The sequence below is a fragment of the Anarhichas minor genome, unplaced genomic scaffold (genome assembly GCF_050575085.1).
Source record: "Anarhichas minor isolate MPS153535 unplaced genomic scaffold, ASM5057508v1 ptg000012l, whole genome shotgun sequence".
Classification (NCBI taxonomy): domain Eukaryota; kingdom Metazoa; phylum Chordata; class Actinopteri; order Perciformes; family Anarhichadidae; genus Anarhichas; species Anarhichas minor.
Window position 1 is genome coordinate 1,087,501 of NW_027466458.1, and position 13,478 is coordinate 1,100,978.

The 13,478-nt window shown below is 46.6% G+C and overlaps 2 protein-coding genes across 2 annotated transcripts in view; one reads left to right on the forward strand and one right to left on the reverse strand.

Moving 5' to 3' along the window:
- Positions 1-3,269, forward strand: part of ecpas (Ecm29 proteasome adaptor and scaffold) — an 18,447-nt gene extending 15,178 nt beyond the window's left edge. The window contains exons 38-49 of the mRNA XM_076090091.1: positions 1-38; positions 129-220; positions 331-397; positions 528-725; positions 847-1,058; positions 1,147-1,190; positions 1,302-1,494; positions 1,604-1,751; positions 2,100-2,205; positions 2,320-2,408; positions 2,488-2,559; positions 2,709-3,269. The exon at positions 1-38 is cut by the window's left edge and continues 29 nt beyond it. Of these exons, the coding sequence (XP_075946206.1) occupies positions 1-38; positions 129-220; positions 331-397; positions 528-725; positions 847-1,058; positions 1,147-1,190; positions 1,302-1,494; positions 1,604-1,751; positions 2,100-2,205; positions 2,320-2,408; positions 2,488-2,559; positions 2,709-2,848 (1,399 nt within the window). The 3' untranslated portion in view covers positions 2,849-3,269. The remainder of the gene's footprint in view (positions 39-128; positions 221-330; positions 398-527; positions 726-846; positions 1,059-1,146; positions 1,191-1,301; positions 1,495-1,603; positions 1,752-2,099; positions 2,206-2,319; positions 2,409-2,487; positions 2,560-2,708) is intronic.
- A 1,024-nt stretch (positions 3,270-4,293) lies between these two features.
- Positions 4,294-13,315, reverse strand: smc2 (structural maintenance of chromosomes 2). Its single transcript, XM_076090092.1, has 25 exons — positions 12,757-13,315; positions 12,376-12,525; positions 12,155-12,277; positions 12,029-12,067; positions 11,824-11,934; positions 11,686-11,730; positions 11,322-11,555; positions 10,957-11,106; positions 10,625-10,858; positions 10,240-10,399; positions 10,008-10,125; positions 9,190-9,328; positions 8,957-9,076; positions 8,652-8,856; positions 8,286-8,421; positions 7,688-7,812; positions 7,340-7,533; positions 7,083-7,226; positions 6,839-6,913; positions 6,106-6,225; positions 5,751-5,951; positions 5,533-5,649; positions 5,205-5,365; positions 4,908-5,055; positions 4,294-4,786 (listed from the first exon to the last, which is right to left on the reverse strand). Exons 1-25 carry the CDS (start codon positions 12,922-12,924, stop codon positions 4,601-4,603), a joined length of 3,603 nt encoding a protein of 1,200 aa, XP_075946207.1. The 5' UTR covers positions 12,925-13,315; the 3' UTR covers positions 4,294-4,600.
- Between the last annotated feature and the right edge of the window lie 163 nt (positions 13,316-13,478).

Consider the following 13,478-nt stretch of genomic DNA (forward strand, 5'->3'; position numbering starts at 1 on the left):
CGCAGTGCAGTGCCCCCAGGACCTCACCCCATACTCAGGTAGACGAAGCTCATCTCTTCCTGGAATGTGTTTTTTAATGTTTAATGCGAGCGAACTGACGACAAAGATATTGTTGTCGTTGTTTCCAGGTAAGCTGATGAGTGCCCTGCTGAATGGCATCCATGACAGGAGCACCGTCGTACAGAAAGCGTTTGCCTTTGCTTTGGGACACCTAGTCAGGGTAAGCACCACTCCTGTTCAAGCATTTTTATTCTAATAATTACAGCATGGCTCGTTCTCAGTGACTTAGTAAGCATGGCTGGTTGCACTTGTCCCCCCCCCCCCCATCAGACAGCAAAAGACAGCAGCGTAGAGAAACTACTACTGAAGCTCAACGGCTGGTACTTGGAGAAGGAAGGTGAGGCGGCAGAGAAGTCGATTTGTCCTCTCGATATAATGATTCTGTTTGTGCATTAAACCCAACGGCACCTTTGGGACACCCGCTCTCTTCTTCTTCTCCTCGACTCTCTTCTCTCTCTGACTCCCAGAGCCGGTGTACAAGTCGTCATGCGTGTTGACCGTGCACGCCATCAGCCACTACAGCCCTGACGTGCTGAAGGGCAACGCGGGGGTGGCTCTGCCGCTGGCCTTCCTGGGAATGCATCAGGCGCCGGGTCCCGATGAGGAGAAGGGAGAGGCCCACGATGCCACGCTGTGGGCTGAGGTGTGGCAGGACAACGTCCCGGGTGAGAACCAATTACATATGTAAACAGATAAATGACAGACTACGTGGATATAGAAAAAAAACTCTAATCTCAACATCTCTACGTATTAGCTTCTATTCTCTGAACTTCTCTTTGACTCCAGGAAGCTTCGGGGGCATCAGACTCTACATGACGGAGCTGATCGCCATCACGCAGAAGGCCCTGCAGTCCCAGTCCTGGAAGATGAAGGCTCAGGGTGCAGCTGCCATGGCAACCGTTGCCAAGGAACAGACGGGCTCGTTGGTGGCGCCGCACCTCGGCATGGTGCTAACGGCTTTGATGCAGGGGCTGTCCGGACGCACATGGGCGGGCAAGGTAGCGGCTGAACAGCGAGGAGGAGATAGTTGTGTCACAAAATTAATTTTTTTTGTTTTATATATATATATATGTTTTATTGTTTCAGGAGGAGCTACTGAAAGCCATTGGATCCGTAGTCTCCAAATGCAGGTGAGAGTCCTTGCAGAGCTGTTTATTTTACCCACTAATGCCAGTCTTATTTGAAGGACAACATTCATTTACCGGAGTTTTAATTGCTTCCGTTGTTCCTCCGGCTCTTAGCGCGGAGCTGAAGAAGCCGTGCGCGGGCCAACCCAGCATCTCCGAGGTGCTGGAGCTCGTGTTCAAGGAATGCCGCAAGGAGAGTCTGGTGTACAAAATGGCCGCTCTGCGCTGCGCCGGAGACGTGCTCCAGAGCAGCCAGGAGGACCGGTTCAGCGACATGGCGGAGATCCTCTTCCCCCTGATCAAGAAGGTTTAAATCCCATCTACTCATCTGATACCGCTCGTTTGCCATATCGGCAGACATCTTTGAGACGCCTGTTTGAACTGTGTTCACTCTATCTGACCGATGTCTCCAACAGAACTGCCCACAGAGCGGCGGCGCGGCACAGAGGTTGCGGGAGGGGGATGACGATAAGGACTCGAAGGAGAAGGAGCTGCAGACGGAAGCCCTGCTTTGTGCTTTTGAGACTCTTGGAAAGGCTTGGCCCAGAAACCAGCAGACTCAGAGTAAGACACACACACACACCGCTGGACCGCGGCTCAGATACCAGCAGTTGACTGCTTCAGGGAAGTCAATAAACCCGTAACCTAATCAAGCTGTAGACTTGTTCATACGTTGTGCAAAATGAATGGTGAAAAATATGAATCCCAGACACTTATTAACATTCACACACACATTATGCAGCAGGGTTTGAGGCTTCAAATCATTTTCATTTACTTTTTTTTAAACAAACGCACATCTGGACTTTTGACCCCGATTTGTTGTGGTCCTCATGTACTGCACTGACGAGCTAGTGTGATTTTCAAGGTGTCCTAACGTAGTTAGACAATGTTGTGAACTCTGTCTGTCTGTAGCTCGCTTCCAGGCGGCGCTGTGCAGTCTGATGTGTGAGAAGCTCAAGCTAAGCACCTGGAAAGTGCAGCTCGCTGTTCTCCAGTCCATGAAGGCGTACTTCAAGGGGTAAGGGCCAATCCAGACAAACGTGTCCTGAACCCTGAGTCTATCAGTCGTGCTCACGATGAACATTTCTAATCGGTTATGTTGACTCCGTGCGTGTGATGTTTTTCTCCGTAGGTTGTTGCTGCTCGAGAAGGGCGGTGAAGACTTTGACGCGTTGTCTCAGATCCTCGCAGAGACCTGCGGTGCTCTCACCCACCCTTTAGGTAAGAGCCTCACAATGTCCGTGTAGTATTCTAGTATCGTACGCCGGCACATTATCACCATGTTTGTTCTCCTATCCAGAAAACAAAAGCTACTCGACTGTGAGGACGGAGGCCTTATCGGTTGTGGATGTGATCGTAAAGAGAACTGGAGGTAAGGGTTTCTGGGGGCATATCCCTCCGACCAGAGCGAGCGTGGATGTGACGCGCTCCAACAAGCGCATATAAATAATGAACATGTGTATGCTCTACTTTGATCCATCCGTCACTGACGAACTGTTCCCCTGCCTGTGGTGTTAACAGAGAGCGAACAGTGGGACTGCATGTCCGTGAAGAGCCGGGAGCAGCTGCAGCGCTCGCTGTCAACGCTGCAGACCGACAGCAGGCCGGACCTGAGGGATAAGGCCCAGGAGCTACGCAGACACATCCAGAGCCAACCCTGAACACACACACACACACACACACACATATATAGAGCTCACCAAGCCAGCCAGATACATGCAGTCACAAACACAGAATACAACCAAATGGAGCATCAACTCTTTTTCTTTTACTTCTTTATTAGTCGAACGAAACGCATCACACACTCCTCAGTCTGAGGTCTTTGATTCAGTTATCTTCTCTTAAACGGATATTCACAAATCTCTCAAGTCACTGCATTACTTATCCATATTACGCAAGCTGACACACACACACACGCTGATTTCATGTTTAGCGGCTGATGAAGCTTGAAGAGAGACTACAGTAACACAACTCGCAGTGACGAAGTGGTGGAGGGCGAGGCTGTTATTGTAATGTGTTAATTTTTATTTTGATCGTTTAAATGGACGGTAACATAATGAAAATAAATGCTATATAAACCGATGTGTTGGGTTTGTGGACACTGTATATCTAGAGCCCCAAAATGGGGACTTTTACTACTGTTGTGGGTTTGCCTACTCGTCAAATATCAGAACAGCAGCAGGGCGTTCCTCACTGTTTCACCACCGCTGCTGAGCAGTGGTGAAAGACCTGAGGTGTCTCCTGTTTGAGGTGAATGAGCAAGACCACAGCAAATTGATTACGCTCTTGAGAAAGGAATAAACAATAAAAAAAAAAAAACCTGTTCAGTTGAAAGTGATGCTATAGTTGTTTGAATTTGTCCCCGATGATAAAATAAAACTACCGTGACAATTTTGACAAGTGACTTTCTTTTTGTCCTAATAAGGAATGATGGTTTTTAAAATCAAAGAAACAAGATGGTGAGTTCTCAGCAATTCAAACTCATGGTCACACATATTGATGACATGTATTCGTTAGGTACAAACCCAAACAATAACAAAAGGTTGAACTTGCATGGTTGACAGTCAGAAAAAACATCATGCACTCTAGCCGCATGTTAAGTTATTCATCTTAGGTAAATAAATGCTTACATCTCAGCTGCATTATCTAGTTGTACTTTCTGGTGAGGTTCATCTAACAGCCAATCAAATGTCATGTGATTTAGTACAAGACCCAGCTGTAACTGATGCATTTGACATTAACCAAAGCAAACAATCCTCCAGAACTTGTATATTTAAGGAAGACAAGCAAACATTCCTAGAGAGGGTTGTGGTCACTCAAACTCAGTTATTTTTATGGTTGGTGTATTACTGAATGCAATAATCTGGTACATGTGATGTTCAAACAATCCTGTTAAATGGTGACTATCATCTTGGCAGTAAGTGTTATTTGTTTGCTAATAAAGTATGAAATGTATGTAACTGTAAAATTGCAACTCAGCAACCAAATAGTGTGGCCTGAAGATTTTAGTAACGTGAATAAAGATAAATTGTCTGACCACTCTAGTGTCCAACACTGCAGGTTTTGGTTTTTTAGTTTCATCCAATCAAACAAAGTACAAAGTATGTATATTTAACCTGCTTTATTTACTAAAACATATGGACACGTTGCATAGCTGCATATCAAACTGACAATGTGTGGCAGAAGAGCATGAACACGGACTGGAAAAGAGACAGAATAAACAAGGACACTTTAGAAAAAAAGACATTTACAGTTGAAAAGGTTTAAAATACACAAATGTGAAGAAACTCCACACTTGCTGAACAAACACGTGCCATATAAACAACTATTAGAGGAAACAGAGGAAATGTATACACAATTGATTGCCAGAAGTTGAGCTGCCAGAGCACATTTAGAATGTGGCTGTGCAGCGATTAGCTGATGAGCAGTTTGTTCCTCTTGTCCTTCTGACGAGCCTTGTCCTGGCCTTTCTGCGGGAGGTTGGCGTCACTCTGGCTGAGCGCCGTCCGCGACACCGTGGACATGCCGTCGACGAACTTGGTCTTGTACAGGACGTTGGCGTTGGTGAACATGCCGTCCTTCAGGGACACCACCACGAACTGCAGGGAGAGAGAGAATTTAGGAAGGTCACTCGTGTGCATGTATTGCTCTTTGATGCACCCGGAACTAAGAATTCATGGCCGCACTAGTCTACGTGAGGTTATCAGAACGCCTGCATACCTGGGAGTGTCTGAAATGTGTGCGCAGCATCTGTCCGATGTTCTGCGTGTGCGAGAGATCCAGGGCCGCGTCCACCTCGTCCAGGATGTAGATGGGAGCTGGTTTGAACAGCAGCATGGCCAAGATGAGCGACAAGGCCACCAGTGATCTGAACACACAGACGCAAAGAGGACGCTCAATACGGGGGACGGACTTCATTCATCGTCCATGGAAACCGTTACACCCATGCTGCTAAAAATAAATAAATAGACAAAACAATTGGCACTCGATGGCCATAGAAGTGCTTTTTTTGCTGACCTTTGCCCACCGCTGAGCTCGGTGAGGTTCTCCTTCCAGGTGCTGCCCAAGGCCACCTTGAACTCGAGACCTTCCAGGACACCATAGCCCTGTTGGGGAGCCAGCTTAGCAGTGGCCCCTGGCAGCAGAGTGGAGAAAATAGAGCCAAAGTCCTTGTTTACCTGCGAAGGGAAGGAAACGTAACAGGAATTACAGTGAGGTCCGAATCCATGAGACAGAGTACCTAATAAACTGGCAGTGCTGTGTGTATTGTTTCTCAGTGTACAGAGCCCAATGTGAGATGAAAGTGAGCCACAAACGGAAATAATGATTTGCTGAGAGAGCAGACCTTCTGCCACGCCACGTTCAGAGCCTCATTCTTCTTCTGGTCCAGCTCCATGATGGTCTGCAAGATTTTGGCTTTGTCGTTCTCCACGATCCTCTTCTTCTTCATCAGGTCGTTGTACTGCAGGAGGGAAGACAGTTGTGTGGGATAAACGTAGAGTCTTTCAAAGCTTTTTTTTTTTTTGCATTCGCTGACACACTCTCTCGCTACTCTGTCCTCACCCTCTCCTCGGCCTCGTTCAGCATGTTCATGGCCCTCTTGTTGACATTCCTCTCCAGCTTGCTGGTGGTCTCCTCCAGCTTCTTCAGCCGCTGACCGGCCTCGCGGGGGTTGTTGGTCTTAAAGTCGTACGAGGTGTTGGGCTGGCCGAAGAACTGGCGCTCCGACCGGATCCAGTCATGTTCCTCCAGCATCCGAGACACCTGGAGGACCAACGTTATGACGAGGGGGAGAGATGGAGACGTGTTTAGAGGACACTGATCATGAAGACAGATGAAACTATCAGAGACCTCAGAGATCACAGAGTTACACTACTTAAGTAGAGGACTGAGTGTGTGTGTGTGTGTGTGTGTGTACCTTGTCAGCAGCTTCCTGGCTGTCTTTGCGGTGCTTACTAATGTTGTGTTCCAGCTCCTTGATCTTCAGCTGGACTTCGTTGTTCTGCTCTCTTATCTTATTGGCCTCTGTGCTCTTACCCTGGAACATTCAGTTTAATAAAACAAATATCAAACAACTAGTCATATCCTAAAATTCCAAGCTGTAAAATAAGTCAGCACTAGACAATTAAGAAAGTGAAATAGACAAAGAGGAAAGTCAAAGAGTTACTAGAAGCTTCTAAATTAGGAGATAAAAAACCACAACATTAAAAAGGAACAGTGTGGAGCATTTCGGGAGGTTCTATTAGCAGAAATAGAATATAATATTCACAACTATGTCTTCATCCGTTTATTATCACATGAAACTAAGAATCGTTGTGTTCGCGTTAGCTTAGAATGAGCCCTTCACCTCTACAAAGGGAGCAGAGTCCACCATGTTTCTTCAGTAGCCTAGAATGGACAAACCAAACACTGGCCTTTTAGCGTTTTCATGTTACAGCAGTTGTCTGACACGTCAGACTTCTGTTGCTCCTATAGTACGGTTATTATGGTAAGCATGGCCTCCGAGAAGTGGCGAACAGTCGGTACCGTGGTTTTGCACTCAGAGGCTGACGTTACCGCAGAGCGGAGGGCTGTTCAGTTTGACGGCAAATCCTGCAAACTGTCCTTTTAAAAAATAAAAAGGAGCAATCACCAAAAACATGTGCAATCACCTTGAGCTCTTTGTCCTGAGCCATGATCACTTCCTTCTGGTTGGCCAGCTCCTCCTGGGCTTTGCGCACTGCCTCCTGCACAGCGAGACAGAGGAGGGGGTACGGTGAGAGAAAATACCAAGAGTAGAGTAAACATGTACCTAGAAATGTGAGCTCCTGGGGAGATCAATTTCAAAGAGCACAAACTTGTGAGCGTATATATACACACACACACACACACACACCTTCAAAATGATGCAAATACCTTGTTCTGTGACACGGTGCAAGCCATGCTGTCTATCTGCTCCTTGATGGCCCCCATGGCTTCATCCACAGCCTGAATCTGCTGCTCATAACCAGCCTGCTCCCTCCGCAGCTCCTCCAGCTCCAGGGCCACGGCGTCGGACTCCTGCACGCACGAGCCAGAACGTGAACACGTTTGATGAGTTCACCAGAGGCACAAGCAGATTGAGCATCGCATGGAGAGGACGACTCTGTGTGTGTGTGTGTGTGTCGGCATACCTGCTGCTTCTGCTTCAGCTTCTTATTGAAGGCGTCAGCTTTGGCCTTGGCTGCGTTGAGTTTCTGCTGGGCGGCTTTCAGCTCCTTCTCCCTCTCGGCCTCGGCATTCTTCATCTTGTTCTCCAGCACCTTGTACTTCTCCTCCGCCCGTTTCTGCACCTCCTTGGTGACACGCAGCGTCTCCTCACTCTCCTCTGGTTCAGCAAGCACACCACACACAGTTAAGTTAGCACAAACAAAAAAGATTAAACCAGGACCAGTGTACTTTTTTTTAGATTTCACAAATCTAGTGTCTATTTGTATTCAGTATGTTAAACTGTGTGTTTGTGCACATTCCAGCATTCTGACCAATGGCCTTGCACAGCCTCTCCAGCTCCTCTTGCTGCTGGTGGAAGGAGCTCTGCTGCACCTTGGCCTGCAGAATCTGTTCCTCCTCCACCTTCAGCTCATACTGTTGCTTCAGCTGACGGTACCTGGAGGGAGGAAGTGCAGCGAATGAAGAAGAATATGAGATAATGAAATCCAGAACACACCAGGAGGAAGTGAAAGCAGGGTTCAGGCCACTGAGTTGGTGATGTATTTTGAGAATTTAAAGTTCTTAGAACATTTGGGAAAACTTGGGAACAAAAGCCTGAATGATACAGGATTTCTTTTAAGGCAAATACTGATATAGAGATCTTTAAAAATCCATAATAATATGTCGGACAAATATCTTTTATAACAAACAAAATAACCTGTATATGGATCCGTTATATTAGGTTTTCTTTTTAAAGATGTTTGATACATACTGAAGAGGAGATTGTGAAGTGAAAACATGTCGGTTCCCTCTGGTGGACAAACTATGTAACAGGTGAAACTGTTTCTAAATGACCTCCAACATGGAAATTTTTCAGATGGACCGATAAAGATGCATCCATCATAAACTAGTGAGTTTGTGTCTGCGTACTTCTCCGCGGTTGCCTTAAGGCTGGCCAGCTGTCGCTCAGTATCCTGGAGCTGGGCCTCTTGGTCATTCAAGTTGTCGCGAACCTCCTTCAGTTCCTGCAGGCTGGTCAGGACCGATGCTGACTGGGAGCGAGCGCCTGGGAGAGAAAGGGCACCGTGTATGAAAAATGTAATATTACATGTGTCTAGTAAGTCCAAACTGGTATTCCAGGTATGCGCAGACGCTTTAGAAAACAGTGATGAAGCAAAACACGATTCTAAGCAATAAATAAAACATTTGAATGTACAAGAAAACAAGTCGTGGCATGTTTCAAAGCAACCGCACATAACCGCAGGTAACACACACATAATCTAGCACGAGTCTCACCTCCGCTCAGAGTCCCCTGTGGGTCGAAGATGTCCCCTCCAAGAGTGACGGTCTTGGTCATCACCTGCTTATCGAAAGCCACTTTTTTGGCGTTGTCCAGGGTGTCGCACACCAGTGTGGAGCCAAAGACGTACTCCATGGCCTTGCGCAGGTCAGACTCGTAGCCCACCAGGGACAGAGCTGCGTGGACGTTGTCCTCTCCGACCTTGCGAGAGGGGGGGGACAGACGGAGAAGAGCCGGGGCTTTTAGGATCAGACAGAGCGACGACTCAATTTCCGAGCCGGGCTGTGTTTAGATGTCTCACCAGGCTCTTGGCGGTGTTCACCACTCTGTCGCTGAGTGTCTTGGCAGAGATCTTGTTCAGGGGAATGATGGTGTACCGCCGCTGCAGCTCTCCCTTCTCCAACAGCTTCTTACCAGTCACCTGGCAAAGACAGAAAGCACATGGTCGACTCCGGTTACACTGTCCCACTGGTACGCAAATGAAATAACATAAACACCATTACATGATTGCACACCGTCCACTAACACACCTACCTCTGTGTCAACTACAATGTTATAGAGACGGCCTCCTGCAACGACCTCCAGTCCTGTTGCGTAGGAGACGTCCCGGACTGTGATCAGGTTAGCGAGCAGCCCCTTCACTTTGCTGCGGTCCCATCCTCGCTCTGGGTCCCTTTAAGACGGTAAAAAAACACGACACTATAAATCTTCTCCGGACCAAGCAATACAATGAGATACCTAATTTAATTTTACATTCGAAGTTTCTATTGAGGTTTTCAAATGGAGCTTTCGTCATGCTTTATGATGTCATCAAACTTAGAAATGGTAAGAAATAGAATTTTGTGTTATTGTAGTTATAGAAAATGAAATTTATGGTGCTGTTAAATTGCTGCCAGACCGCCCCGTTGACTAAGACCCGCCCCCTCCCTTTGTGTGCAGCAAGCTGGAGAGCAAACTACGTTTTTTTTTACCGCTGGGAAAATTGTTTTTGAATGGCTAAACACAAACAAATATGAACTGAAGTAGAATATTTGGTTGGATATAAATGCGTTGTGAATTTTGGAAACGATCACATCTATTTTTTCTTTTTCACCTGTGTAGATGTGCAGGACCTTTAAATTCAGAATACATTGATTAATCCTTTGGAAAATATTATTTTGCCCTAAAATAGTGTTTATTTGCAATGGGACAAATACAGAGAGACATTGACAGTTTCAGAATGAGTGCGTGATGAACGGTGTGAATGTGTGTACAGCTCGAGCTAATTTCCAACGCATTATCAGAGGGCAAACTTAACAGCACGTCTAGATTCACAACATACTGCACAGTTAAAGACATGAGCGAACCCTTACTTGTAGTCGAAGCGCAAGTTGGGGAAGCGAGACACAAGACGCTCATAGGTCTCTTTAAGTTTAGCGACCTCTCTGGACAGCTGCCTTCTTTTGTCGAGCAGATTCTCCTCCTTCCCATCTGAAATGCATACACAGACCCTACATGTTAATACAGAATGCGTAACATGAGGAATGGCGGCTGCCATGTGCACCAGAGGCTGACCTCGTGCAAAGCGCTGCTCTCACACGGTACCTTCATAGTTGAGTTTAGCCAGCTCCGCCTGCAACTTCTCCCTGCTGCTTGCGACGGCCTGCAGGCTGTCCTGGTCCTTCTTGTAGCCGCTGTCCATCTTTTTCACCTCGGCCTGTTTGGTCTTCAGCTCAGCCTGGGCATGCTTCAGGGTCATCTGGGCCTGGACGGAAAGGAGGACGGAGACAAGACGGATGAACAATCTTTGAAAATGAAAGGAAAGAAATTGAGTATTTTCTCAATAAGGAGGGAGTTTAGAAACGGCAGGCCTGTGATGCGTGTTCATGCTTTTGACCACAAATGTCTGTACTGCAAACTTGCTGATGAACGTAAACTGGCAACCTGAAACACCACGTCCCGGTCAGATACATTCATGTCCTTTCCTCACCTGCTTGGCCTCGGTATCGGCCTTGCTCATGTCGTTCTTGCAGGTCATCATCTGGCCAGCCAGCGTGGCCTCCTCTCCGTCCTCGTTGGTGGAGAGGCCCGCTGACACAGCTCTGAAATGCTGCTCAGCTGCCTCAAGGGCCGCGCTGTCCTTCTGTCCCTCCTCCTGTAGAGCCTGAAGCTGCTCCGACAACTTAGAAACTTCCTTTTCTTTTACCACAAGCATTTTCTTGTCCTAAGGACGAAGGGAAACAACCGTTGAAGTTTTGGTTTTTGACAAGAGATTAAACAAGTCATATGGGCACAAAGTAGCTGAATGTACTGTCCCGTTACCTCCTCCATACTCTTGACAAGCTCATTCCTCTTCTTGGTTTCATCTGTGACGTTCTGTTTTTTCAGGTCGAGCGCACTCTGAGCTTTGGCATCCACACGTTGCACGTCAGCTAGAGTCTCCTCCAGGGATTTTAATACTCCACTCACCTCCTACAAGTGAGCAGATAAACATCAAAAGCAAAGCCATGAGACTTAAGATTTATTTTCTTTGTTGGGGTTTCATAAAAACATAGACAACATTGAATTTTGATGGGCTACAGACAATTTTGGACACTTCTTCCAAAATGTCTTTCAAAGCCAAGAGGGTCAAAGATTCAAATGTTTAACTTCCGAAGAATGCGGGAGAATTAAGTGTTCCAGCGTACCTGGTCTTTCTTCTTCTGCAGCTCCTGAATCTGGGCCGACAGCTCCTGGACTTTGCTCTCATTCTCGGCCATGCTTGCTTGCATCTTGGCGATGTTATCCTGCATCACCTTCAGATTATCCGCCGACTTCAGCTTGGTTTCCTCGGCACACACAAACAGCCAGGCCACATACAGCCGGGACAGGTGCTGGATCTCACGCATCAGCTTCTGGTACTCCAAGTATGATGATCGTTCCTGCAGAGGGAGTAAAGTTTAGAAAAAAGGTTGAAAAAAAAAAAAAAAAATGACTTTACTGCTTCATTCTTGCCATTACATGTCAGTCACAGCAGGGATTTTGTATGTTTGGACTTTGCATTGGACATACCTCTTGGAGTTTATGCATGGTTGGAGTGATTTCCTCATCCAAAATCTTGGAGGAAACAAAGACAAACATTAGTTGCAGTTGTATTCGTGGAATGAAAGGAGATAAATGAGTGAAAACAAGTTGGGATGTCTAACTTACCGTCTGAATCTCCTTCAGCTTGGCCTCCTTCTTCTCAATGGTTTTCTGAGCGCTAATCTTTTTACACTCGTACATCCTGGTGCCCGCTGCCTCCTCGATCATGGCAAGGATCTGAAAGCAAAGAGGTGGTCATTGGGAGACTCGGAAAAAGACGGGACGACTGTATGAAATAGTACTGACGGTGGACAGCACGTGCATGCTTTACCTCTGGTGGCTTCATGTTTAGAACTTTGGTGATCCTCCCCTAAAGTATCGGAAACATCACAGGATGTAAAATACTGCCGAGGGTTACAAACACTACCTCGCACACTGCTGCAGACACAAGACTGACCTGCATGATGAGAAAATGCGGGTTGTTGACGTTGAGGCCAATAGAGCAGAACAAGTCCTGCACCCTGGTGTTGTTGGCATTCACTCCATTGATGAGGTACTTGTTCCTGCCACCGATTACCACCTTAAACACAGTTGTATAACACAGTGGTAGTACCAGCATTGCACACAATGACCAGTTGTACACCAGTGACAGAGCTGTTGATCTATTTCTTGGCCAACCTGTCTGGTGACGGTGATCTCATCGTGGGTTTCAAAACCCAGAGGACTCTGGCTTTTGTTGGAGTTGTCAAAGGTAATAGACACGCTGGCCTTGGTGATGCCACCCTGTCCATTTTTGTAAACCAAGTCCTGGAGGTTGGAGGCTCGCACCTTTCAGGTGGAAATGAAACAAAAAGAAAACGTTGCAGGTTTCAAGAGAGACCGGTATTCCTGAGAGTTAAGATGCTTCTAGCTAACAGTTAGCTTACTGACTCTGTTTTGGTAGTTGCCGATAGAAAAATACTACAATACCCAACTGTGCAACATGATTCATTTAAGGTCAACAACTAGGTGACTTTTAGCCATAGAGCGTAATGGCCTTGTAGCCAACAACACACTTACATGGCTGAGGTTGGAAATGCCCAAAAGGAAACATATCGAGTCCAAAATATTGGACTTGCCGCTGCCGTTCAGTCCCGTGATGGCGTTGAACAGCGGGTCAAAGCCGTTGATCTCCGTCCTCTGTGCGTAGGACTTGAATCCTTCAAGAATAATAGACTTGATGTGCATCTTTAGGCTGTCCTCCCCGCGGACTCAGGAGGCAAAGTTTGCGGTGTTTGAAAACCGAATCGGCAATTAAAAAGTCGAAGCACTAGGTTATCGCCCAGTGTTTACAACCGACAACAGGAAAACTCGCTCTGCTCTCTTCTAACTTGAATTTTGGCGGCAGGCATGGAGCCGCTGGTCCGTCCCCTCCGTGCCGGAACAGGACGAAGAAATAAATAAAAAATCTTAACATGATTTGTGTGCATATTAAATAAATGTATCAATATTGGAATATGATTGACATTACATTTAAAGATAATATGCAAAGGACACCGTTTCATATATATTTATGTTTATTTTCGTCGGGCAAATTTGAGGACTACTAAATGCTCCCCGTAGCCTGCAGCAATGTTGTGGGGCCACCTGTAGGTAGAAAAGATGAACTGCAGATGGAAGAAATAATAGCTCACCCCGTGTCAAACGTGGACAACCATAGATTGTGGACAACAATTAGATTTAGGAAGGTTAACGTCAGCGACGGTCGGTGTATTTTAGCCATAGCTAATACAAGTATGTAA